Source organism: Artemia sp. Qi Xiang Cuo, chromosome 7 (genome assembly GCF_049724085.1).
Source record: "Artemia sp. Qi Xiang Cuo chromosome 7, ASM4972408v1, whole genome shotgun sequence".
NCBI lineage: Eukaryota > Metazoa > Arthropoda > Branchiopoda > Anostraca > Artemiidae > Artemia > Artemia sp. Qi Xiang Cuo.
Window position 1 is genome coordinate 25423219 of NC_142800.1, and position 28000 is coordinate 25451218.

Consider the following 28000-nt stretch of genomic DNA (forward strand, 5'->3'; position numbering starts at 1 on the left):
ATTTATTGAGACAGAAAAAACATACGAAATAGCTTAATTTATAAGCAATCTGTAGTATGCCATTCTGTTTTGGATGGTTTTCTGGCTTCGAAAACATGGATTGGAGTGAAAAAAGGAATTCCTTAGCCTCTGTTCTTGCTGGAATATGCGTAATATATTTAAGATATACGTGGCTATAAAACTGTTTAGGCTACCCTATAAGTTAGACTCGAAATCAGACATGTCTGTGAAAAATGATTTATACAATTAGATTCTTCGTCCAAAGCTCTTTCCAAATATATTTTAATTGGGCTAGATAGTCTTAGGTTATAGGCCTATATGCAGAATAATTGTAGCAAACACATTCTGACTAGCCTACAGCTCCACCATACTTTACCTCCAACCCTTCTAATGTGCAAATACACAGGCTAGCCCAAATTATATATTGGTATAAGCCCAGGAGGTAAATTTGTAGGTGTCACTATAATTTAGCTAGGATAAAAGGGAATAGCCTACATCATTTGATGCCTTTTCATGCTCTTACATAATTCAATAATCACTTCTGGTGCAAATTGCATTTGATCCCTTAAAGGGGCTCCAAAGGTATTTTATATATGAATTATGAAAGAGCATAAAAAAGCATCAAATGATGTTTTCACTTTCATCCTAGCTAAATTATATGGTCCACTGCAAATTTAGGTCAATATATACAAAATCATATTATTGAGTTAGAACTAAAATGAATACACCATTCGATGCCTTTTTTATGCTGATTACAAATATAATAAGCATTTCTTATTGGAAATTAATTTCAGCCCCCCCCCCCCCTACATATGCCAATTCAGGGTTAGGTTAGGTATAGCCTATATAGGGGGGGGGATGAAATTTATTTCTAATAGAAATGCTTATTATATTCATAATCAACATAAAAAAAGGAATTGAATGGTGTATTAACTTTAGTCCTAACTCAATAATATGATTTGGTATATATTGACCCATATTTACCCACCCCCACCCCCCTACTGTGCAAATAAATACCCTGAATTAGAATATATCATGAATTGTTGATGGCAAAGTTTCAAATTGCAAAATTCAGCGCTATTTTTGTTGATGGCTTGAAATGTTTGAAAAACTTGAAATGTTAGGAAAACGGTTTATATCTGAGTTACCTAACAAATTATATTTGAATTGTTATAGAGAATTATTTTTGGTATGTATTATCCATGGATAATTTATTTATAAACTATTGGTGTGTTTTTATGAACTTTTAAATAACTTAACTACTGTTGGCAACTTCTTTCTGTGGTTATAAAAATTAAATACCTGTGGGACCCCTTTAAGGGTTGAAGATGTAATTTGCAACAGAAGCAATTATTGAATTATGAAAGAGCATAAAAAAGGCATTAAACGATGTTTTCACTTTCATCCTAGCTAAATTATAGTGCCACCAGCAAATTTACCAAAATTTCTAGGTGGCACTCTAATTTAGCTGAGATGAAAGTTAAAATGCCATTTGGTGCCTTTTTTATGCTCTTTTGTAATTCAATAATCATTTCTGGGGCTAGTTGGATCTTGAGCCCTAAAAGGGGCCCCAAAGCTGTTTCATTTTTGTAATCACACAAAGAAGTAAACATAATTTGCACTTTGCTGAAAAAAATATAAATGTTTTTACTTTTATAACTTCAATAAATCAAATAATATTAACATTTTGATTGCTAAATATCAGTATATGTATATTACACTTACAATGCACATTTATTTGTATTTTTTCAGTAAAGTGCAAATTATGTTCTGGCCTTGGGAATGCATAGGGGTTTTGAGCCCAACTTATGTTAATTTCTGCTTGTTTTGAGTTTGACTGTTATTTATTGTAATTTTTGTTTGGTTTGGGTTTCATTTACTTATTGATGCTGTTTTGTGGTAGTTTCATGCTCTGTAGATTATTTGATTTTATTTATGCTTGTTTTTTGTTTAAAGGAGTTCTTTACTTTTCTTTGAAAAATTTATTTTGTAGAAAAACTTTTTTAATTAATTTCTGTTTGTTTTATATTGACAAAGTCTTTTCAGGGAAAAAGAAATTAATACTTTGAATCTTTTTGTTTTGTTTTTTTAAGAATTTATAGTTTGGCCTGCTATTTGTATGCTGGAGAAAAATTTTTCAGCAATTTTTAACAAGATAAACTTTCTTTTAAAAATCTGGGCACAAGTTTTTAAACATAGTGGGCAAATAGGAGGGTGGGTGTTGGAGTGGAATTAGTTGCCCTCCAATTGGTGTGTGTGTAACTGAACCACTATGCAAATGAACCCCAGTATAACCAAACCCCTGTGCAAATAAACCCTTGTGTAACTGAAACACCAGGCAACTGAACCCTTGTGTAACTGAACCACCATACAATTGAACCACCATGCAACTGAATCACCATGCAATTGAACCACCATACAACTGAACCACCATGCAACTGAACCCTCTTGTAACTGAATCATCATACAACTGAACCACTGAACTCAGATTTTTAGTTCTCTAAAAATATTAGGCAATATCATTGGGTAAAACACAAGTTACAATTTTTACATGTTCAACCTTGTTGAAATGGTTTGTTTCTTAAATTCATGATATAAACACCTGTCAAAAGCATTCATGAAAAAGCTTTGTTTTATTTTTGCAAAAGAAAAAGAATATCCGATGTCACAAACCATTAAAGCTGATTTATTACTCTTTTTTTCAGATGAATCAGACCTTTCTGGACGTTAAGTAATAAATATATGTGTTGAAAATGTTTGACCTTTGTGAATCTAGATAACAAATTTTGATCAGATGTCTTTGAAGAGATTGCAGCTAAAAAAGACATGGGAGGGGGACTGGTTGCACTCAAGCCTTTTTTTTCAACATTCCTTCAACTTGCCCTGAAAGTTTTAACTTCATACCCTTAGGTTTATACCCTTAGCTGTTCTCAGCACATTCCAGATACAATGTCTTTTAAAACTGGATGCACATAGTACCTCTTGATTTAATTGAAGATGCTCCTGAATATATTCCAAACAATGTGATAGCTTATACCATCAGCCATTTTAAATGTTCCTGGTATTTCCTTCTCACATCCATTAAAGGAATAAATGCTTTTTGATTATGTTTGGCATTCTTCTTGACGTTTCCCTAAGGTTTGACCTTAATGCTGCATCCTTTTTTTTGTTTATAGGATCAAACGTGCCATCTTTTCTTGATAAAAAAAATTTATATGTTAACAATAGGCAACTTGTATAACTTACAACCCTTGCACCAGAGGCTGAGGGTTGTGAACCATAGTTTTTTAACTAAGGCAGTTTAACCTTAAAGTTTTTTAACCTTTGAACTGTTTGTAACCTTTGTAAATAAAATGACTGTCTCAAAATTTAGATTGGATGTATTTTTGGAAAATTTAGGGTGGGGGTGGAAACCCTCCAATCATGACTCTGAAAAAGTGCACTGGAAATTTTGATTTCCAATCAAATGAGCCCTCCCCCCCCCCCCCAAAGTTCATACACAAATTTTTTCTGCAAAAACCTCATGTGTTAGCAATGAGGAACTAGCTTAACTTACAGCCCTTGTCCCAGATGCTGCTGGTGGGGTTGTTAACCCCAAAGGCATGGTTTTTTTATCTTTAGACTGTTTTGAACAAAATTTTTATTTTAATTGGATGTATTTGAGGGGGAAATGTCAGTTAAGAGGGAAAGGCAGATTGTCCTCTGATTGCCCTTGATTCTTCAAACTTGAACTTCCAATTGAATGAGCCTCCTTCAAATTTTAACAATTGGTAACTTGCAATAACATACAGATTGCTGATACAGGTGTATCAGCAATTTTTTTGGAACAGCTTAGCATATCAAGATGAAACTTCTTAGGCATCTACCTGCTACTACTGTTATTAATACTGCTGCTACTACTATTGCTACTACTACTAATTCAACACTATTATTACTACTGCTGCTTCTACTACGACCTCTACACTATTAAACTAGCACTATTAAGGCTATGCATATCAAGTGGAAAATTTGACAGAATGGGGTATTTGAGGGGGAACTTGAACTAAATCAAAAGACACTATGTGCATGCAAATTTTCAAAATGTAGTATCTCAAAAAGGGATTTGTGTATTAAGTTGGAACTTTCAGAGAGTGCTTAAAGGGAAAGTCAATTCACCAAAAGGAAATAAGTGCATGCTCAGGTCTGGATTTCCCACTGGGTCCCTAGGCCCAGACCTAGGGGCACATAATGCCAGGGGGAGCAATAAATTATCACTGAGTAATTTTTTCCTGACAAAAATTGGACTGATGTGATTTATTGTCACCAGATACACTCTGCTGTCGCCCTGCCTATTCACAGAAAAGTGACTTTAAAACAACACATGAATTCCATGGTCACTTATAAACAGTCAGGTGTCTCCCAAGAATGGTTGCTGAGAGTTTTGTATTACCCCTCTCTTCTATCACTTTTTGCTCATCAGTTATGTTCTGTTAATTGTTTCCATTAGCCCTTTTTGTTCATCAGTTGTGTTTTGTTAATTGCTTCCATTAGCCCCGAATTTTCGGGAACAACCCTGAAAATCTTGCAAAAAACGGAGCAGCAAAAACACTTGGTTCTTAAGCATCAAAGCTTTAAATCCGGCCCTGTGCATGCTATTGCTATTACTATTTTAATTACATTTACTACTACTGCTACTACAACAACTACTACTACTACTAGTTTGACTGCTACTTCTATTGCAACCACTTGTAAGCTAAAAATATTAAGACGAAAATTAAGGAACTACATGAACATATAGGTTATCAAAAGGATATATTGGCAATGGGATAGCAACAGCTAATTGTATTAAGTTGAAGCTTCTAGAACTTTACGAGAGGAATCTTCAGCTGACCAAAAGGCAACATATTAATACTACTGCTGCTACTAGCACTAGTGCTATTACTATTAGTACTACTACTAATACTATTACTGGGACTACCATTACAGCTGTACCTAACGGTAATGAATGGTATGAAGGTGGAATTGTCAGGGAATATTGAGGGTGGAAGGTGAACTGAATCCCATCACGCCATCTGTTTACAGGTTGTCAAAAGGGTGCATCAGCAATATCCCAGGGACAGTTTGGTGTGTTGAAGAAAATAAAAGGTGTTGTGTGCATACTGCTACTAATTCTACTACTGCTACTATGCAAGCTAATGGTATTAAGGTGAAGCTCTCAAGGAATATTTTGATGGATATTGAGCTGAATCAAATTGACTATGATTATGCACATTCTCAAAAGGGTTACACAGCAATATCTCAAGGACAGCTTCCATTAATAAGTTAGACCTTTCAGGATAAGTTGTGGGTGGGGGGCTTCAAACTAATGGAAAGTTCAAAGTTTGCCGTAAAACCAAAATAAACACTTTATCAGGCCATGCTTTTGGCGATAGGCCCAATCCGGAAAGTTTCATTCAATTTCAAGGGTTCAGGGGCTTCACTGGTGAGTAATACAAGTTAGAAACCGCAAATGAAGCAAGAAATAGATTTTGAGCTTTTAATCAGCCTTAGTTCAAACTTGTTTTTAGGCCTTGACTTAGGTTCAGGATTTGATTTAAATGATGGTTGGGTTAAAGGAGGCTTGAGTTAAATGGGGATTTGTTAGAATGGGAGTTCAACATGTAACTCTAAAGCCCCTTTTTTGTTTTCCCCAAAACCCCATGTTTTCTATGATTGTTTGTTTTAACTTCTGTTCATTTTGGGTTTCTTTTTTTTTGTAGTAATTTCTGTTCATTTTGGGTTTGGATTATTATAGGAATTTATTTATGCTAGTCTTTGGTTTAATATGGCTCTTTACTTTTCTTTGAAAAATTGTTTTTCAAAAGAATCTGTTTAATTAATTTAAAGAATGTGCAATCTAAAGTGACTTTTTTGTTATCTAAATTCTCAAAGTTCCGATATTTTCAGTAAAGATTTTCATTACTCAACATTCTGGAAAGGCCTGATTCATCTAAGAAAAAAAAATTAAACCAAAAGTTTCCAAACACAAAGAGAAAGTAGCTTTTTTCTTGACTCCACTGAAGCAGGTAACCAACTACGAGCGTAGAAAATACCACAAAATGAAAAAAACCAAATAAGCAAAGTGGTAAAAAAAAAACATTACAGCATGTAGACAGTGAGAATTGCCGTTTAAGACTTTATAGTTTGGCCTGCTATTTGTATGCCATAGAAAAATTTTCAGCAATTTTTAACAGCATACGCCCTTTTAAAAATTTGGACAAAAATAGTACTGTGTAATTTAATTTCGTAAGTCTTCTAGTCGACTTGTTGTGGAAAATATGATAGAATTCGCAAGACTGTCGCTTCACTGTCCTTAATAGGTTGTATAAGCTTACGCTATATGAAGTTGGAGAAAACTTAAGAATAGACGCAGACCAAAACGCTTGATCATAAAACCCTCAGTCGTTCTTGGGACACTGCTGAGATGCCTTATTGGGAATAAGCATTATCACAGTGCATTTTAATTTAATCTTAAGTCAACATTTAGTTTTTAAACATATAAAAATTGGATTTGAGCAAGACTAAAATCTATTCTATAAAACATATACAACAACTTTTTATACAAACCTTATATGCCACCAGGGCATAACTTCCAACCGTTGAAATGAGGACCCGAAGGGGATTATTTACCTCAGAGATCTGATTTCAAAATCTTTCAACTACGTTGAAAAATATAGATATTTCAAAATTTTGAGTGGGTGTGTTTGGAAAAATTGTGGGCGTGAGAGATGCATTAGTCGCTATCCAATCACTTTCAACTCTTAAAAAAAGAACTAGCCCTTTCAGGTTTTCAGTGAATGCGCCCCTTTTGTTTATCTACAACAACGCTTCTTCAGTAAAAACCTTACAGGCCCCCAGGGATTTAATTACAACCCTTATCTTAGGAACTTTGGGGGGAGGGGTTGTACACACTTAATGTCTAATTTAAAACGCTATCAACACTATGAAATAAAACGGCTATCTAAAAATTGTGATTGGATTTGTTTGGGGAAAAGGAGGGCGTGAGAGGGGGGTTAGTTGCCCTCAAATCACTTTTGACTATTCAAAATGGTACTAGTCCTTTGAATTTCAAATCTAATGAGCCCTTTTTCAAGTTTCTACGACAAATATTTCAATAAAAACCTTATATGCCCCCAGGGCATAACTTATAATCCTTGCCCTGACGGTTGTGGGTGAGTGTCCTCCTTAAAATACGTTTTCTGTCTGTAAATCAACTACACTGAACAAAATGGCTATCTAAAAATTTTGATTAGATGTGTTTGGGGGAATGATTGGCGTGGGGTGGAGGCTAGTTGCCCTCCAATCACTTTTGACTATTAAAAAGGGCACCAGCCCTTTGAATTTTCAACCGATTGAGCCTTTTTCGAAGTTTCTACGACAGTGCCAGATAGAAAACTTGATTTCCAGATTGAAAATATGTTTTCGAGGAGGACACTCCCCACAACCCTCGGGGCAAGGGTTTTAAGTTATACCCTGGGGGCATATAGGGTTTTTATAGAAGGGGTTGTCATAGAAACTTTAAAACAGGCTCATTTGATTGGAAAATCAAAGGTCTGGTACCCTTCTTAATAGTCGAAAGTTTTTGGAGGGCAACTAGCCCCCCCCCCCACGCCCATTAGTCCCCCCAAACACATCCAATAAAAAATTTTAAATAGCCATTTCGTTCAGCGTAGTTGATTTCCAGATAGAAAATATGTTTTTGAGGAGGACACTCCCACACAACCCTCTATATACCCCAACCCTATATACCCCCATGTCCTCATCAAAAATAAATTTTCTATCTGGAAATCAACTACGCTGAACAAAATGGCTATCTCAAAATTTTGATTGGATGTGTTTGGGGGAATGATGGGCGTGGGGGGCTTGTTGCCCTCCAATCACTTACGACTATTAAAAAGTGCACTAGTCCTTTGAATTTCCAATCGAATGAGCCTTTTTTGAAGCTTCTACGACAACGTCCTCTATAAAAACCTTATATGCCCCCAAGGCATAACTTAAAACCCTTGCCCTGAGGGTTGTGGGGGAGTGTCCTCCACAAAAACATTTTCTAACTGGAAATCAACTACGCTGAACAAAATAGCTATCTCAAAATTTTGATTGGATGTATTTGGGGGACTGATGGGCGGGGGGGGGGGGCTAGTTGCCCTCCAATCACTTTTGACTATTAAAAAGGGCACTAGCCCTTTGAATTTCCAATCGAATGAGTCTTTTTTGAAGTTTCTATGACAGCGCCTTCTATAAAAACCTTATATGCCCTCAGGGCATAACTTAAAACCCTTGCCCCGTGGGTTGTGGAAGAGTGTCCTCCCAAAAAATACATTTTCTTTCTGGAAAACAACTACACTGAACAAAATGGCTATCTCAAAATTTTGGTTAGATGTATTTGGGGGAATGATGGGCGTGGGGGGGGGCTATTTTCACTCCAAGAATTTTTCACTCTTAAAAAGGTCAGTAGCCACTCCACTTTTCGATCGAATGAGCCCTTTTCAAAGTTTCTTCGACAACTACTTCGATACGAAGAGCTCGGGTATGGAGAAAAAAAACAACACATTGTGCCCACATCGTTCTTTACTTAGGCAGCGCGCTAGCGCTGCCTATGAAATCCAAACTGTGCGGGTGAAATGAGGCTTCTTTCGAGTAGTTGCGCTCCAATCACTTTCAACTATTAAAAAGGGCACTAGCCCTTTGAATTTCCAGTCGAATGAGCTTTTATTGAAGTTTCTACAACAATGCCTTTGTTAAAATCCTTGTATACCCCCAGGGCATAACTTATAACCCTTGCCCTGAGGGATGTGGGGGAGTTTCCTCCTCAAAAATATATTTTCTATCTGGAAATCAACTACGCTGAACAAAATGCCCATCTCAAAATTTTTTCTACGACAACGCCTTCTATAAAAACCTTATATGCCCTCAGGGTATAACTTAAAACCCGTGGGTTGTGGGGGAGTGTCCTCCTCAAAAAAAAATTTTCTATCTGTAAATCAACTACGCTTAACAAAATGGTTATCTCAAAATTTTGATTGTACGTATTTGGGGGAATGCTGGGCTTGGGGGGGGTAGTTTCCCTCCAATCACTTTCGACTATTAAAAAGGGCACTAGCCACTCCAATTTCCAATTGAATGAGCCCTTTTTGAAGTTTCTGCGATGACTCCTTCGATACAAAGTGCCTGGGTATGGAGAAAAAACAAAAGAACAACAAATTTTGCCCACATCATTCTTTACTTAGGCACCCACTAGCGCGCTGCCTATGAAATGTCAAGCCTCCCAATTTCGACTATTAAAAAGGGCACTCAGTCTTTCAATTTCCAATCGAATGAGCCCTTTTTGAGCTTCTACGACAATGCTTTCTATAAACACCTTATATGCTCCCAGGGTATAAATTACAACCCTTACCCTAAGGGCTGTAAGGGTGGTTGTCATCCTCTAACATATAATTTCCAGAATTTTCAACTATGTTGAAAAAAATGGCTTTCTCAAAATTTTGATTGGATGTGTTTGGGGAAATGGTGGGCGTGAGAGGGGCGTTAGTTGCTCTCCAGTCACTTTCAATTAATAAAAAAGGCACTAGCCCTTTCAATTTCCAATCCAATGAGTCCTTTTGAAGTTTCTACAACAATGGTTTCAATAAAAACCTTATATGTTCCCAGGGCATAACTTACATCCCTTGCCCTGAGGGCTGGGGGGGGGGGGTGTTGTCATCCTCAAAGACCTAATTTACAGAACTTTCTACTATGTTGAACAAAATGGCTATGTGAAAATTTTGACTGGATGTGTTCGGAGGAATGGTGGGCGTAAGAGGTAGGTTAGTTACCCTCCAATCACTATCGAGTATTAAAAAGGGCACTAGCCCTCTCAATTTCAATTTAAAGGAGGCCATTTTGAAGTTTTACGAAAACTCTATCTATAAAAACCTTATATGCCCCCAGGGCATAACTTACAACCTTTGCCCTGGGGGCTATGGGGGGTTTGTCAACCTTTAATACATAATTTCCAGAACTTTCAACTATGTTGAACAAAATAGCTATCTCTAAACTTTGATTGAATGTTTTTGGGTAAATGGTGGGCGTTACTCTCCATTCACTTTTGACTATTAAAAAGGGCAATTTCAATTTCCAATCAAATGAGCCCTTTTTGAAATTTCTACAACAACTTTCTATATAAACCTTATATGCCCCCAGGGCATAACGTACAACCCTTGCACTGAGGGCTATGAGGGGGTTATGATTCTAAAATACCTCATTTCCAGAACTTTCCACTATGTTGAACAAAATGGATATCTCAAAATTTTTATTGTATGTGTTTGGGGAAAAGGTGGGCGTAAGAGGGGGGTCTTCAATCATTTTGGACTATTAAAAAGGGCACTAGCCCTTTCAATTTCCAGTTGAATGAACCCTTTTTCAAGTTTTTACAACATTGCATTTTATAAAAAACCTTATATGCCCCCAGGGCCTAACTTACAACCCTTGCCCTGCGGGCGGTGGGGGGGGAGGGGTTGTTCTCCTTGAAAACTTTCCAAAACTTTCAACTACGTTGTATAAAATGGCTGTCTAAAAATTTTGATTGGATGTGTTTGGGGAAAAGGTGGACATGAGAGGGGGGTTAGTTGCCCTCAAATCACTTTTGACTATTAATAAGGGCACTAGCCCTTTGAATTTCCAATCGAATAAGCCCTTTTTCAAGTTTGTAGGACAAAGATTACAGTAAAAACCTTATATCCCTCCAGGGCATAACGCATAAACCTTGGCCTGAAGACTCTAGGGGGAGTGTCCTGCTTAAAGATATAACCCTCAGAATTTTAAACTGCGTAGAACAAAAATGCCATCTCAAAATTTAGATTGGATAAGGTTGGGGAAATGGTTTGCGTGGAAAGGATGTTAGTTGCCATCCAATCACTTTCGACTATTAAAAAGGGCACTAGCCATTTCCAATTCCAATCGAATGAGCCCTTTTTGAAGTTCTACGGCAACGCGTTCTATAAAAACCGTATAGGTCCCCAGGGCATAACTTACACCCCTTGCTCGGGGGGCTGTGGGGGGGGGTTGTCATCTTCAAAGACCTAATTTCCAGAGCTTTCAACTACGTTGAACAAAATGGCTATCTTAAAATTTTGATTTGATGTGTTAGGGGAAAAGGTGGGTGTAAGAGGGGTGTTAGTTGCCCTCCAATCACTTTCAACTATTATAAAGGGCACTAGCCCTTTGAATTTCCAATTGAATGAGCCTTTTTTGAAGTTTCTACAACAACGCGTTCTATAAAAACCATATATACCCCCCTGGGCATAACTTACAACCCTTGCCCTGAGGGCTGTGGGGGAGTGTCCTCCTCAAAAACATAATTTCTATCTGGAAATCAACTACGCTGAAGAAAATGGCTATCTAAAAATTTTGTTGGGATGTGTTTCGGGAAATGGTGGGCGTGGAAGGGGTGTTAGTTGCCTTCCAATCATTTTTGACTATTAAAAAGGGCATAAGCCACTCCAATTTCCAATTGGATGAGCCCTTTTCGAAGTTTCTACGACAACTTCTTCGATATGAAGTGCCCTGGTCTAAAGGAAAAAATAATAAATAATACATTGCGCCAACATTGTTCTTATATGCCCCCAGGGCATAACTTAAAACCCTTGCCTGGAGGGTTGTGGGGAAGTTTCCTCCTCAAAACATATTTTCTATCTGAAAATCCACTACGCTGAAAAAAAAGGTTATTTAAAAATTTTGATTGGATGTGTTTGGGGAAATCGTGGGCATGAAAGGGGTGTTAGCGGACTTCCAATCACTTTTGACTATTAAAAATGGCACAAGCCACTTTTATTTTCAATTGAATGAGCCCTTTTCAAAGTTTCTACAACAACTTCTTCGATACGAAGTGCCCTGCTCTAAAGGAAAAAAATAATAAATAATACATTGTGTCCACATCGTTCTTATTTGCCCTCAGGGCATAACTTACAACCCTTGCTCCGAGAGCTCTGGGGGAAGTACTTGCTCAAAAGTATGATTTCTATCTGGAAATTATCTACGCTGAACAAAATTACTATCTCAAAATTTTGATTGGATATGTTTTGGAAAATGGTGGGCATGGAAGGGGTGTTAGTTGCCTTCCAATCGTTTTCAACTATTAAGAGGGGCACAAGCCACTCCAATTTCCAATCGAACGCGCCCTTTTCGAAGTTTCTACGACAACTACTTTGATACGAAGTGCCCTGGTATGGAAGAAGAAAACAAAAAAATAATATTTTTTAAACTTAATACCAATAAATTGAATTGATGTTGCCAAAATCAAGGAACAGAAAATGCATGGTTTGGTTGGGATGCATATAATTTGGGCTATATTTTTGATTATTAGGGGGGGGGGGGAATTGAATTAGATGGTATTGAAAGAAATATTATAATTTTTTGAAGAATGACAGTCAAAATGTCGAATTAGAGGTAGTCTAATATTATTTTCAATTTCTAAAGCAGTACAAACTATGCTTTTTCTTAAATATTAATTTATTTTTTGAAGGTAGCCTAACCCATTCAGGATTTGTGGATAAGTTCTTTCAATGGTTATTATTTTTTATGGTACTATAACCTACACTGCTTTATTTAACTTTTAATTAAGTCATGGGCGTAATTACTTGAGTTAAATGAAATGAAATTTGAATGACAAAAATTCTTCAATACTCTAGGCTCCCTTGCCCTCTCACTGCTACTTTTGTGGCAAAAAGGCAGGCATGTTGCGTTTTAATCTTGTGGTTGATTTGAGGGCCAAAGTGGGCCTGTAACTCATTTAACACCTTTCTTCTGTCCCACGGTTGACTTTGTAGTTGAATGGTTGGCATTTTGCAGTCTGTTAAAAACAGAATCATACAAGAACTTTTAGTATATGTAATGGGAGGTTCACAGTTGAACTGTGGTCCTTCCAGTCATTCCTTGCCAACAACTTTCCAGTAGAAAGGTTTGCAGTTTTTTCACCAAATGACTTGAAATTTATGGATCAAATATTTTGGGTCAAATAGAATGATGACTCCCCTTCTATAACCTTTGCACAAAAATACCTAAATCTACTTGAAACTTATGTGGTAAGTGTCTTGGGCCAAGGCGGCAGAACGAATGAATTTTCAGTGGCGTCTGCCAATTCCAAGCCCCACCAAGCTTCAGCACTAACATCAAGTTATGATTAAAAATCACAAAGCATGGTTTAACCAATCTAGTTATAACAGTATTTGGACATAAGATGGCCCATAAGTTAGCATGGTATTCACATTATGGTAAGATTTCTAAGCTTATTAATTATATTATTGTTAGCCAAAGACTGGCAGGAACAATATAAGATATGAGGGTAATTATGAGGGATGTTATTGGTGTTAAAAGTAAAGATCATCATCTATTAGTGTCTTGGGTTAATCTAAAGCTGAAATTTAAGAAGGGTAACTGTGTTTCAGGAAGTTATGACATTCATAGGGTCCAGGATGAGAATTTGAGAGAAACTCTCCTGGAATAGTCACATACTAAACTGAAGAATATAAAATTTGATAATGCAGAAGATGAAAGAAATAATTCTAGGAAAATAGTTTGTGGTGTCTTAGGGAGGAAAGTTAGAAATACTAATGAAAATGCTTTTAAGTTTTGTGGAAAGGAAGAGGGGCTTTTACAAAAATATTGATAAAAAGGGATAGATCATATGAAAATAAGTGTAATGTATGGAAAGTGGAGAAAGCATTAAAATATGAATTAAAGAGGCGCAAAGTCGAGCCCATGGATAAAATTGTAGAAGATCTGGAAGACACGGCAAGATAGCATAATAGGGTAAAGGCACTGATGATTTGACAGTTTTTTGTAAAAAACCTCTTTTTTAAGTGTGAAGTTACAAAACTCCGATTTTCTGGAATTGGACTGTTTTCACATACAAATTCGACAGAATAAAAAAGTTACCTGTTTTTGACATTACTTGGAACCCAATTCGACATGCGTCAAAATACTTGGGGAATGCTTGAGGTTGCAGGCAGATTTTTGTGCTTTCGACATGCATATTCTTTTTACTTTATTTCTTAGTTTCTCTTCAAGTAATATGTAAACGTGTAAAACACTTGTAATGTTTAGTAGATAAATCTTTATTTAAAACACAGGCACCTATAATAAAGAACACTATAAGCATAAGCACATAATAGCAAGCTGGTGCACAACCACAAGCATAAGCATGGCATCACAGAATGCTACAACACTATTCAGATAGTGGAAGCAAAAAACTTAAAAAAAATGTCTCGGGTATTTGGCCATTTCAAAGTTAATCTGCCATTTTAATCCATCTTAAAAATTATTGTTTTGACTATCCTTTGTCTGAAAATTGCAGGATCCTTGAAATATGCATGTCCTATTTAAGATTGACTTCGTGGAATTACTTTCGTATGTAAATTCTTAGCCTTGTCCTAAACATGTCTAGGATTTTGGAGCCACTTTTGATATTTATATGGCATATTTCAAGGATCAGCAGATAATCTACACATTAACACCTTTGAGGGAATCTCTTACCAATTTCATTAAATCAGTACTAAATATGAGAGTAGTCCTAACAAGGTTCCGTAAAAAATTCTACACCAAGTAGGGAGGAGATCAGAGAGAGTACTTTAGTGTTTTCAATCTCGGGATCTGATAGAAAGAAAACATGTGCAACACTTACTAAGGTAGGGTCTAGTTCAAAGTTATTCAGTGATAAATGAATTAGGATGTTGTGATAAACCAAGTCAAATGCTTGAAAAATATGAACATGGTATGAGGCCAAGTGGTACTTCCTCAGATGATGGAAAAATCTAGCATCTAGCGTCAAATCAGTAAAACTACAATTTAATAAAAACCTTTTTTTTTGTTTTTTTTTTTTCATGTGAATTATTATTAGAAATGATAATCATCAAAATCTCTTGTTGTTGAGAAAGTACCCGTAAATTCAACAATTGTTTTCATCAGAGAACCCTTTGTTTTCGACACCAATTGTTTCTCATTTGTTTTACATGTTCAGTGAAGTTTTGACGGAGTCACCTATATTTTGACAGGGCCTGTTGCTGTCCATCGAAAATTTCGACAAGGTTACTACAATATGTTCTAGAAAATGAATCTCACGATAGAAGCTAATATCTACATTTGAATTTGGCTGAAGGAAAATTTTTAGTCAGCCTTGTATTCCACTACATCAGACAAGAATTTTCGACACCTGGAACATAGTTTCATCAATATAATATTAGCTGCCATTTTAATTCGATTATTTCAAGAAAAAACCAATGTGGCTACATTTTAGAGAAGATCAGATGTATCTTGATGAATTGGTGCTGATCCCAACTTTTTCTGCTAAAAAAAAATAACCAAGTAATGACAGTTTGAACATTACATAGTTAAAAAGTTGTTGGGAGCTCATTTTGGGTCAAAAACAGGAAACTGATTGAATTGAATACTCTTTTCTTACCTAAGTGTATCAGATATAGTGTCCACATTTTGCATTGTGAAAATATAATGAAGGCTTCAAATATAATGAAGGCTTCAAGTTGTGACTTGTTCCAAGTCACAACTAAGCAGAGTTACCCTGTTTTGAAAGAAATTTTTGACAGTGGTTCCAAAATTGCACTGTCAAATCATTGGTTCCTTTACCCTAGTAAGTATTGTACTGTCATGTGAAAAAATTGAGAGGGAACAGACAATTGGAACTTCTCATAGTTAAAGATTGGAATTGGGTCACAATTAGTAATACCACAGAGACAAAGAGAGATAGACTGAACATTTTGAAAATGTGCTAAACTGTGATTAAGTAACAGTTAAAGATATAGAAAAAACGAAAAAGTTTGTGACACTTTGGAAGTAAAGAAAGGACTATTTTGCGAGGAAGAATTAGTGGCAGTACTAAAAGTGTTAAAAATAATACAGCCATAGGTGCTGATAGTGTGGCAAATGGTTTTTTTTTCAAATGTGGGAGTTGTGAAGCTAGAGATAAATTACTGAAGATTATTTATGAAAAAGAGAAAGTACCTAGCAACTTTAGGAAAACTTTAATTAAACCCCTCTATAAGAAAGGTGAAAAGAGTGAGTGTGGTAATTATAGAGGTATTGGCTAGGTTTCTATAGGATACAAATTGATTAATATAATGACACTTTTTAGACTTAAAAATACTGTAGATTATAGTTATAAAAGAAGAACAGTGTGGTTGTAGGAAAGGGAGAGGATGCATTAACCAAATTTTCACTCTTATATTATATTATTGTGAAGTGCCTGAATCATTAAACCCCTTTGGGCAGCAGTTTTAACGATTACTAGCAAGTGTTTGATTCAGCCAATAGGAGAGCTTCTGTGAACACGCTATGTTTGTATTATATACCAGATAAGTACAGTAAAAGGGTTAGTGGTACATACAAGAATAAAATTTCTGCAGCTAAGGCAGGAAATGAGGCTTGTAGGCTAGCTAATTTTATATTGAGTCACGAGTTAAGCAAGGCTGTATTCTTTCCCTGTTTGTATGGATTATTTTTATAGACTTTGCACTAGGGAGCAGAGCAAAGACTATGGGAAAACACAGAATTATATGGGGAAGTAAAACTCTCTTAGAATTGGACTTGGCTGATGAATTGAATATCCTAGATGAAAATGTTAGCAAAATGAACGAATTCTGCAGGTTTTAAGAGTTCAAGGTGCAAGAATAGGCTGGAAAATTAATATTAAGAAGACTAAATTGGTAAGGCTGGGTATAAGTGCAGGTAAAGAGGTGATGCAGGGTAACAAGAAGATCAATCATTGTACAACTCTGCTTACCTAGGTAGTATTACTAGTGCTACCTATTATATTAGTAAACTAATATTAGTAAAGTAGTAACTAATATTCGTAAAGACAGTGGGTGGTGAAGATTTTAAAAGTAGAATAGCCAAGGCCCAGGGTGTTTTTACCTCAACTGGAAAAAAGTTTAAAAGAATAGGAAGATAAGTCTGCAAACCAAGATTAGAATATATGGTTCTGAAGTGTGGGTGCTTCAAAAGACATAGAAAGATTTGTTAGATGTGTTCCAGAGAAATTGTCTGGATTGTTTTGGGTACCTGTGTGACCAACCATATTTCACACAGTAAGCTGTACAAAAAGGGTGGTTAAATCCTGCTTTTTAAGGCTATAATGAGAGAAAGGTTGAGATTGCTAGGGCGCATTCTGCAGATGAAGAATGACAGATTGCCAAAGATCATCCATCTAGCGCAAAGGAAAAGCAGGTTGCCCCTCACTGGGGTGGCAGAATGTCATAAGGACAGATTTTAAGGGAAATTTGACTTCTTGGGAGGGTGTTTAGAGGGAAGATTTGAATAGGTTGGGATGGAGAAGGAGCGTGCATAGGATTCAAGGCGGCTTGGTGCTGCAGCGAGTTGTTAGTAGTAGTAGTAGTAGTAGTTTACATAATGTATTAGTAAAGTGTATATGTTGCAATCACTTGATCATAGACACTGGATCAGGTTATTCTTACCATCAAATACATAGGAAGCAAATAATAGGTGCTTTGTTTTTAGAGAAAGTAATGTAGTCTATGCTGTAAATTATCAAACAAATCAGTTTGGTTAGTTTTTATTTTTGGGGCAAAATAATACTGCATAAGCTTGTATAACTGGTATATTTCAAAAGCAACACCATTGATTGGCTGTCATGCATTGGAGAATAATGTTAGTTTTAAGCAGATATAGCTTTCTCGGAGACTTTCTTTAGAAATGTATCTTCTTTTTCTTTTCAATTTTTCTTGTCATAGACCATTTTAAAGTTTTGACAATAACTGGTGGAAAAACAAAACCAAAGTGCATCTTTTAGAACACTAATGTCGGAAAGCCAACGAAAGATTGTTGCCAATCTTTATTACTAAAGCAATATATTGCTTCTGTTTTGGTTAATGTCTTTGTTTATGGTAGTTTTTATTTATTTAGGCTGTTCTAAGTTTAATTTTTACTTTTTTCTTAAGAAACTTTGCTTTTTAATTTGTCAATGAGAAATGATGAAATACAGCTTGTATGGAAATTATTCTCGTTATATACATAACTTGTTTTTTAACCTTCATTTAAAACACTTAGCTTTTTAATTTGTCAATGAGACATAATGAAATGCAGTTTGTATGAAAATTATTCTCATTATACATTTCTTATTATAGTTATGATGTACTATAAATATGGTTATTTAAATTCATTATTTATAACTTGACTGATAAACATTTTTTTCCTAGTTCTTTCTTGGATGGTGGCTAATCTTAGATGTTGCTGCTGTTTACTCCAGTCCAGATGTTTTCAATCATGCATTTCATGTGTGTGGTGTCATGGGCACCCTCTCTTTCTTTATGTAAGTTTTTTGGGGGGTTTTGTGTTTGTATCTACTATCTTGAGGGATAAGAGTCCTGAATTTTTAATTTCAAATAATTTGGTTTAGAAATGGTTTTAGCAAGTAATTGCAATTCTTCTATATATAAAATAAAAATCTTTTTTTTTTTTTTTTTTTTTTTTTTTTTTTTTTGACATATCTATTATCTAATAAAGATTCATCACCATGACATATTGTCATAATACTTTTGACATTACAATACTTCATTTAACAGTTTAATTCCCATATTAAGAGACATTCTCTACGAATATGAAAAGTTAGGCTTTGATGGATTCTATAAATATCATACATGTTCTTTTAGTATATTGCAGCTAAAAATATCAGGTTCCAGCCTCTCTAGATTAATGTGAACCTGCTACCCGTGTTAGGATTAGCATAGCTTTTTCAGGCTAGTATTGTCATGATTCTTTTTAAAGTATTTTTTTTGGACAGGTTGTAAATTTTGAGTACTACCAATTTAAGCTTTGTACCACATCAGGATTGTTTATTACCCACTATACAATATGTTAAATTGCAGAGTACCAAATAAACAAAAATCAGTTTATGTAGTAGTATGACACTCACCTTTATGGTAGCCCTATTCTGATATGTTGCAAGTTTGACTTAATTATTCACTTTGATTTCTGTTTGTTTAGTTTTCATTTATTCATTAATAATAATCTCATGTACACAAATGTTGTTTTCATTTTTATAATGTGAAATCAACAATACGCTTCTATGGAAATGTCCACCTTTGTTTTTTTTTTTTTTTTTTTTTTTTTTTTTTTTTTTTTTTTTTTTTTTTTTTTTTTTTTTTTTAGTGAAGTTAAACATTTCATATAAAGAAGTTGCATTTTTTTATAGTGCTATACTCACCCTTTTGCAAAATTCCTTTTAGTTAAAGATTTTGATAACCAGTTAGGACTTCACTAGACTAAGCATTACGTGCAAACAATATGGAAATCAACACCTTTTCTAAAACAAATTTGAATAAGGGGTTATTATTACACTAGTATATACTTAGAACGATATTATGGAGTCTTGGAGTCTTATACAAAAACGAAACAAACTAAATTTACATAGCTGGGACAACTTGAGGTGTTACAACAACCTTTGTTTGTCTTTGCTGACAAAAGTAATGCAGGAGCAACATTCTGTTTGTTATTTTTTGTTTTTAATTTACCATCAATTAAACCCTGCAGTTGTCAACTTCTCAAAACTTTGAAGTTGTTATCTCCCTAGAAAAATTATTCTTTAAAAAATTAATGGCACCCTCCTCAAAGATAGTCTAAAAACATGCTTCTTTTGCTTAAAACCAATGTTATTCTGTATTTTCGGACGCCCGGTCAATGTTATTGTTTTTGAAATGTACCTTTTATACAAGCTATTGTTTTTTGTTTGTTTTTTTCCCCCGAGACAACACTATTTGCTACTGTACTTTTCCTCAGAGCATAACGTATATTACAATATTTGTTTCTGGTATATTTGATTGTAAAAACAGTTTGATTATACATCTATCAACAAGTCAATAGTCCCGTAAACACTTTACTAATGGTTTCCGAACTACATTTACTGCCTTGCATTATTGTGTATAATCTTTGCAGTATCACCTGTATGAAGACGAATCTTCATATCTTAAAATGCAGCAGAAGCAAATAAAGGGTATACCAATTAGAATATGTATGTAATCCCTTGCTGACCCCTGAGGATTAGTATTAGAAATTTTGCTTAGAAGTCACTCTCTGTGATAAACAGGAAATCCAAAGAGAATGAAGCTTCAAAGCATGTTAGGGCATGGGCTGCAAAAGCCTGATTGACAGTTTAAAATTTCTTACGTTAAAGTCTTCTTGGCTAGTAGTGCATATCTACAGACATTCAAGTGAATCTGGGTACTTTAGTCTGTAAAGCAGGTGGAGCTCTGAAGTGATACACCAACGAAATCCCATCCTCTTAGTTCTTTTGACCCACAATTCTCATTCCATAAGTTTCAATCCGACCTGGACTCTTCCTTGTAAAGATCAGAGAAGGGGAATATGCTTGTGAAAATCGTCATTCTCATGTCCTGCTGCCTCTATATACTCTTCCCATAAATTACATGCCGATTGCTTAAAAATAAACCTCCCTACTTTCTGCTGCCCACTTTTCGTCCTCAAATGATGCATATGAAAGATTTCAGGTTGAAATCTTGGAAAATGTGCAGCATGTTTAGTTTTGCGTTAAAACATTAAATCTGGGAGTTGCGTGAGAGCATTGGAAGGCCAAAGGTCACTTCAGCTCTCTAACCATTCCAATTAATTCATGCATGATTCTGGTTCAAGCATGGTGCAACACTCCAACATTATTGCTTAAAAAAAATTGGTGGATAGAGGGGCCGTGGGTCCACTTTATACCTCTATAATATGGGTATAACGTCCTTGTATGATTCTGCTTCAAACAAGGTGCAACATGCTGGTGTTCCTGCACAACATTGATGGTGAGAGGGTTGGGTGGGTTACAGACCTCTTTGTGTCTCCAATGATACTAATTGGATGTTTGTATAACTCTGGTTCAAACAAGGTGCCACAAGCCTGCCTTTTCACTAAAATAATACTAAAATAGTGGTGTTGGGGTGGGGGACTACATAGGCAATGGGCTCACTTTAGTCCTCGAGTAATACAGGTTGAAAATTCTTGCATGATTCTAGATTAAACAAGGTGCAACTTTCATAGTTTTTTGCAAGAAAGTTGACAGTGAATGGGGGGGGGGGGTTGGAGGATCATCAGCCTACTTTGGTTCTCTAACTATACATGCTAAAAGTCATTGCATGATTCTGGATCAACCAGGTGCAATATACATACATTTCTTCTGAAATGCTGGTGGTAGGAGGGGAAGAGGTGGAGAAGAGTCACAAGCCCGTTTCATACCTCTGATAACACAGATTGAAAATACTAGCGGGATTATGCTTCAAACAATTTGCAACATACTCACCTTTCTGCTGGTAAGTTGACGAAGAGAGGAGGGGATGACATAAGGGCCATGGGCCAACTTTATGCTTCCAGCTTGTTTTTGCACTGAATCACGACTTAGCTCGTTTTTACACCCAGTCAGAACTTGTCTCATTTTTTCGCAGAACTATCAAATGGTAAGCTCCAATTCTTGTAGCCATGTGAGAACTATCAAGTTTAGGAGGCACGCATGTCACCATTCGTCTGTCTCAGTACTAAATGCAGAAAATGAAATAGCAAACCCACCTAAAATGGTTTGTAGCAGTAGAAGGCAATACCTTTGGACCCATGGAAAAACATTCGTCTTCATCAATAAACCAAAAAAGATCATTCATCAATAAACCAAAAAAGTGAAGTGGCACTTTTTGATTTTGGACAATTTCTGTTTAAAAATGGTGCTTGCTTGCTTGCCTGCTTGAAGCGACCTTTAGAGGCAAAACCAGAATCATGTTTCGAATTTAGGCTCTGAATGAACCATAAGAAAAAAACATTCTTTTTTAACTAAGGCAAGATTTATACTCCGCTTTCCAAAATATTGTATCATGTTCATCAGTCTGGCATGTAGCGTGCACTTGAGATAAAATCAGCAGATGTTAGACTCTTGACACTTTTCACAATAAACTAAAATTGACAGCATAGGAAAAAAAATAAGTCAGAACGGAATCAAAGTGCTGCTCCAGCCAGAGCCGTTCCTAGGGGGGAGGGGGCAACTAAGGCAGTTGTTCTGGCACCGTGGCTTTGGTTTTCTGAGGCTGGGGAACTGTCCACTCGGATCTATTTTCACTTTGATTCGACTTTTTTTGCTTATGTTTGAGTCGGGATGTGGGGGGTGTAATTAATTTTGCCCTGGGCAGCACCAACCCTGGGAACGGCTTTGGCTGTGACTGTACAATAATTACCGATCAATGCTTTTATTGAGGATTTATAATTTGTAAATATTGTATGTAGATAAATTAAGAAGTGAAATACTAACATTGACCAGTAGTACTCTTCCAAACTTGCAAAGATTTCAACTCATTTATCAAGTCCTCATTAATCTTTCTTAACATGACTATTGGTATAACTTCACTCAGACTGAGAAGAACCCTCCCTTGGTAAAAAAAAATCATGGCCTTTAATACTTTTTTATCCCCTCCTCCCCAGAAAAAAATCCTCTTATCTCTCCTCCTTAGAACTGCGTGTGATTACACCTTTCATATATTCATTTATTATGTAGAGACAAAAATGTGGAATATCAGAATATCTATTCCCTCGTTTTTAGTCATTTTACTGACCTCAGCATTTATCTTTAACGTCTGATTATGATCGGAAACGTTAAGAGAAACAACTTATTTATGGACTGCTTGACGTCTGAGCAAGTCCAATCTTCACCACTTCATGGTCGATCATGGACTAGTTGGAAAAGAGTACTGCGCGTCAGGGAAAGTTCATCATAAAAAGCTCTTTAAAGCTCTAGAAATGGCATTTTTACTCAAAATAAATAAAATTATATTTTGAGCGTAAACTTAAGGCTCCTTCGAGGTTACTGTTTTGCTTTATACACCCTATGCATGATATAAAAGTCCAAATGATGCAAACACCACCAAGCTTGATTCTTGTATTAGAAATTGAATCATGAGTCTTGACAGATTATGTTGTATTAATCGCTTTCCAATGTAATGGTCAATCAGATGTGGTAACAGGTGTGAATCCAAGTCTTGCATCTTGCTTCAAGACACATGAGATTACAATGCATGGAGGATCCTTCACTAGCACTCGTGTCGGTCATTGGAATATAGAAATTATTCCAGAAACTAACCAATGCTGAGTATTTGATTCAGTCTGTTCCAGCCAGACAAAGTGGATACCATGAACTTTGTGACATCACACCAAGATTCTTTAAAACACCCTACTTACTCAGTTTTTCAATCAACGCTTGTATTCTATATTAGACTTGAATAGAATTAATTTAACTTGCTTGACAGCTATTCTTCTGCAAAATCTTTCATTGGCAAGCTTCAGGCCAAGTAGGAATGAGATTAATTTTTAAAATAAAAATTAATGGATTTTCTTGTGAGTAAACTTAACCAACACTAGTTGACTTCTTAAGTTATCACTTTTCAATTTCGAAATTAATGCTACCAGTTTAACCATTGTATGAAATCTTGTTCTGATTTTTTCATTATAATAGGTGTTATAAATAGTTATGAGTTATAAATGAGTTATGAGTTATAATGAGTTATAAATAATATTTATTTTTTAATCTTTTTAGGATCAATTCGGTCAGTAACAGTCAAATCAGAGGTGATTCCTATTCAAATGGCTGCTTGGGACAAAGTGGTGCAAGGATCTGGTTTTTTGTCGGTTTCTTGTTGGGCTTTGGTGCTTTAATTGCGTCCTGCTGGATCCTCTTTGAAGCCTTTGTTATTCCAGGTAAACTTAGTGACATTTTGTGCATTAGTGTTCTTCAAAGCTTTTCTACAACGTCCTAACAAAAAAAAATACTAGCTATATTTTTCCAACAGTTACGGTTCCTGTCCAAATCAGAACTGTTAACTAACATTGCTAGAGAATTTCTTTAAGAAATCGAATCATTGTGGAGAATTTGAAGCGCAAAATTCAAACACGAGATAATGCAGCAAAGCAAGATAACTTTTGGACAAATTGGAGATAAAACTTTCTCCAGGGAATTGGAAGTAAAAGCTTTTTGGCTATTCTGACTTCACCTTTGTATTTGTTGTTGGTTTTTTTTTTTTTTCGCCTTGACCCCTGAGATCCTCTTGGATCCACAAACATATTTTTTGGATTTCCTGCCCAATTATTACGTTCCTGTGAATTGTTAGCTAAGAAATGTATTGCAGAAAAAACCTTAAAGGGTCTTTTCAACTGACCAGCGCTGGCTTACGGCGATTTAAGCGAAGTTCTGACAGAATACGATAGATTTATCAATTGAAAACGACCAAGTGACATCTTTTTATGGATTCTGCTTAATATGTCTGATCTTAAGCAAATTTGCATGAGGTCTTTGTCTAAACAGGAATTAAGCGTGCATAGTACCTGGAACATGTAGCATGGATGGAAACTCGTTCCCTCATTTGCAGCCAGTGGAAACGCAACAAAGAGGAAGACCAAAGAGTGCACTCTGTCGGACATGCCAGAGGGATCATCATAAAGGTAAATGTGTGAATGCAACTCCGCGGGGAAGACCTTATGTGGATTTGTTTTGGCGTCATGACGGATTTGTCAGACGACATGTGGAAGACTTCATGACGCCATGGATAGTGCATTTGAGGGACGAATAACGTCCCTCTGGAGACACTAAGGTCTCCTGTTTCTAAGTTCTCTAAGATTTCTAAGGTTTCAGCTGCGGTAATAAGCAGGAAGCCTTTATTTGTTTTATACGAAATTTTTTTGGCTGGGAAAGTTAGTTTTTCAACTGGGATCCCAAACACAAGCGAACCTAATATTGGCCCATATGAATACATTTTGTTTATCAGGGGACGTGAAACCCGGCTGCCAAAGCAAAAATCAGTTAGTATCAGAACCTCGCTTTGCGCCAGTACGAGTATATTTCACACCTGAGTCAGAAGCTTGGACTGAATATTCTAAACATGTACGAGGAATTCATTTCTGTTGGGGGGGGGGAGGGGGATTAAAACACGGGAGTTATATAAACAAAAATATTGGGGAAAAGATCATAATTTTGACAGTTTCTGATCATTAAATTCTAAAAAAAAACAAGATGACAATAAAAGAACAAATGTAGTTTCTATGGAAAGTAATACTAACGTCTAATTGAGGGACTAGGGCTCACCAGGTCTTGCTGAAATACTTCAAAATTTCCCTATATATGTTTTTTTTAATTTACCTATTTATCACCGATATCCGATTTATTCACTAATGTTTTTGCCTAACAGGGTCCTCTACCCCTAAATGACGGATCCCCTCTTGTCACTGCACCATGTCTTGGAGCTGGTGCTGTCGTTCCGCATACAAAATGTTCTTATGATAAAGAAGAAACAGATGTCACGTTAAATATTGTAATTTCAGTAATTAGATTCGATAAATTTGATACTATTTTCTGCTTCTTTGATTTTGTTTTAGTTAAGACACTTCCTATTTTTGCCTGTTTACAGCTGTTAAAAATTCAAGAAAAAATGTTCTGTCAAGATACTCTACGATCTTTTTACATCTTGGTCTTGGATATCAAAAACAAGGTGTTTCTAATTGAAAGGAGTATTAAACTTAAACGGAGCTGTCACTCACTCGATTCCCTGGAACCCGTATTATTGTATACATGATTTGATGTTAACTTGAACGATACAAGCATGAAACACATGTGAGGTACTTGATTTTGTATATGATTCGAATCTCTGGTGTATTTTTGAAGTCTAGTGTTTTAAGTAAAGGTTGAATTATTTTTTCACATATCAAGAGATGGGAACTCCCCTTCTAATAAATGATAATTCTTTGTCGCTTTTGTTGCTTTTTAATCTCCTATTTGTTTTTTTGTTTTTGTTTTTTTTTTTTTTGTGATTTTTTTTTTTTTTTTTATCTTTGCTTCTGAAATGCATCACATTAATAAAAGGCTTAAAGTACCATGTTGGTTATAATAAAAACTTATTTTGTCCCCTCCCTCCTGGATCCATCTTAGGTCTTTTCGTACTTGAAAAGCGTAATTTTCTGAGATTTTTTTGTGAAGTTGTTACAAAATTATGGAGTTTTTGATTTAAAAAAAAAAAGTTATATACATGACAACAAGCTGGGTCTTTTACCTATTTAAATCACACTTCAGTGGAAGCTCATGCGTTTCGGCCCTCACTGGTGCCTATCTGTTTCCTGGGTGGTGACTTTTGCTTTACTGGGGCTTTTGAGGCCTACCATGTTGCATCCTGCTTGTCAGGCGATAGCTGTTAAAAGGAAATATCAAATAAATTTCTGCTGAATTGAGACCTGTCAGCATCCTGTTTGTCAGGCAATAACTGTTAAAAGAAAATAAAAATCAATGAAAATTTTTACATGTCCTCCAAAGCAAATACAATTATTACATAGCTTTGTATGCAAAATTATGTGTAGAACTTCAATTCCCAGTATGCTTATATACTTGGTCAGAATAGGATGGTGCTGATACCTTTCTCCCCCCCCCCTCCTACTTTTGATAAAGCCATAGGCCATTTAATATTTGTGTTTGTAATCAATACAATCTTGCAAGTTACAGTTTGTAAGACTACTTATGTCTTATTGGCCGTTTTTAAATGCTATGGTAGAAAGTGCACCATAGTGTGGCAGTATGTCGCTAAAATTGTCTGATTCCATATAAGCTATTTGATTCTTCTAAGTTAATTGGCCACGCACAATTTTAGTTCAATACCAATTTGCTATTTCCTAGGCAAAGAGTTTTTTTTTATGGTATAAAAAAGTGAAAATTTACGTTTTCCATTTGGCGTGATCTACTAAAAAAAAATAGCTATAGCCTACGGGCACTTTAACGTAGCTCTAGATTAAAGCACGAATATATACTAGCTGCGAAAAATGGCACTTCACTAGCTGAAAATGATTGCTTAAACCTAGTTTGTTTTTTTTTTACTAATATTGGCAACATTTACCTATTCAGCACAGCTGGGATATTTGTAAACGCTTGATAGCTACCATGAATTGCAAGACTAAAAACAATAATATTTTCAGTGCAAAACAATCTAAATTTGATTCAATTTCGTAACTTTTCTGGCAAAAATACCTTTCAAGACCCACTCCCACTCTGTGTATAAATTATACAGTGATCCCCCCCCCCCCCCCCCTAGAAAAACTTCTTCAGTCTCACTTTTTACTTCGCTTTGATAAATCTGTATTGATTTGTTTTGATTATTGCATGATTTAGTGTAATTTATTGTGATTGGTGTTGACGTTAAAATGTTTTTCAGGCGTCGATAATCAGTATCCAGGCGTCGCTTTGTTTTTACAGAACTTGCTAATCTTCCTTGGATCGCTAACTTACAAGTTTGGAAGAAGTGAGGATCTCTGGGGATAGACTTGCATAAAGTCAGTTCAATTATGTGTATTGCTCACTGAAATATGTGTAATATCCAGACGTCAGAACGACTTTATTTGCATTGGTGGCACCTTTCTCTAATATAATTTGATGTTATGAATTTCACTTGAGTTTTATAAACTCACGACAAAAAAATTAGTGCTAAAGTTTAGAACAAGCGTGAAATTTTTCAATAACGTGAATCTTTTCACATTGTCTTTAGATTTTTGGAAATCGTTTTTTGTGGATCTGAGTGTTATCTTCAAGCATCAAAGTTCTATATTAAAGAGGACAAAAGAGATTACTTTCATACAATTCTGTGGTAAAAAAAAACTGATTTTCTTTAGTTGGTATACATGAGTGACGCATTTTCGATATTTCTTATTCCCTTCACATTATTTCACATTTTTCCTTAAGGAAATGAAATTTCTGGAGAGACAAATATACCTCACCTTCTTAAAACCAGATTACTTTTTGTATGTGAAATTTAAAACCATAAGCCAGTAAGAATGGTGAGAAGCTAAAGCCACAAAAAAGAAGAAATGTCTTTTAGAAGTAGTCTCTCTGTTTCTCTATGTTTGTGTATTGATTTTATCCTAACTCATCTTACAGAAAATAAACATGAAAACCTTCGATAAATAAAAACATTCTAGTACTATG

At 35.6% G+C, this 28000-nt stretch overlaps 1 protein-coding gene across 1 annotated transcript; it reads left to right on the top strand.

The window, feature by feature from the left end:
- Positions 1 to 5: 5 nt before the first annotated feature.
- LOC148950093 (transmembrane protein 50A) lies at positions 6 to 28000 on the top strand. The gene is made up of 4 exons (XM_089091444.1): positions 6 to 149; positions 18219 to 18331; positions 23585 to 23745; positions 27234 to 28000. The coding sequence occupies exons 1-4, from the start codon at positions 57 to 59 to the stop codon at positions 27338 to 27340; spliced, it is 474 nt and encodes a 157-aa protein (XP_088947570.1). The 5' UTR covers positions 6 to 56; the 3' UTR covers positions 27341 to 28000.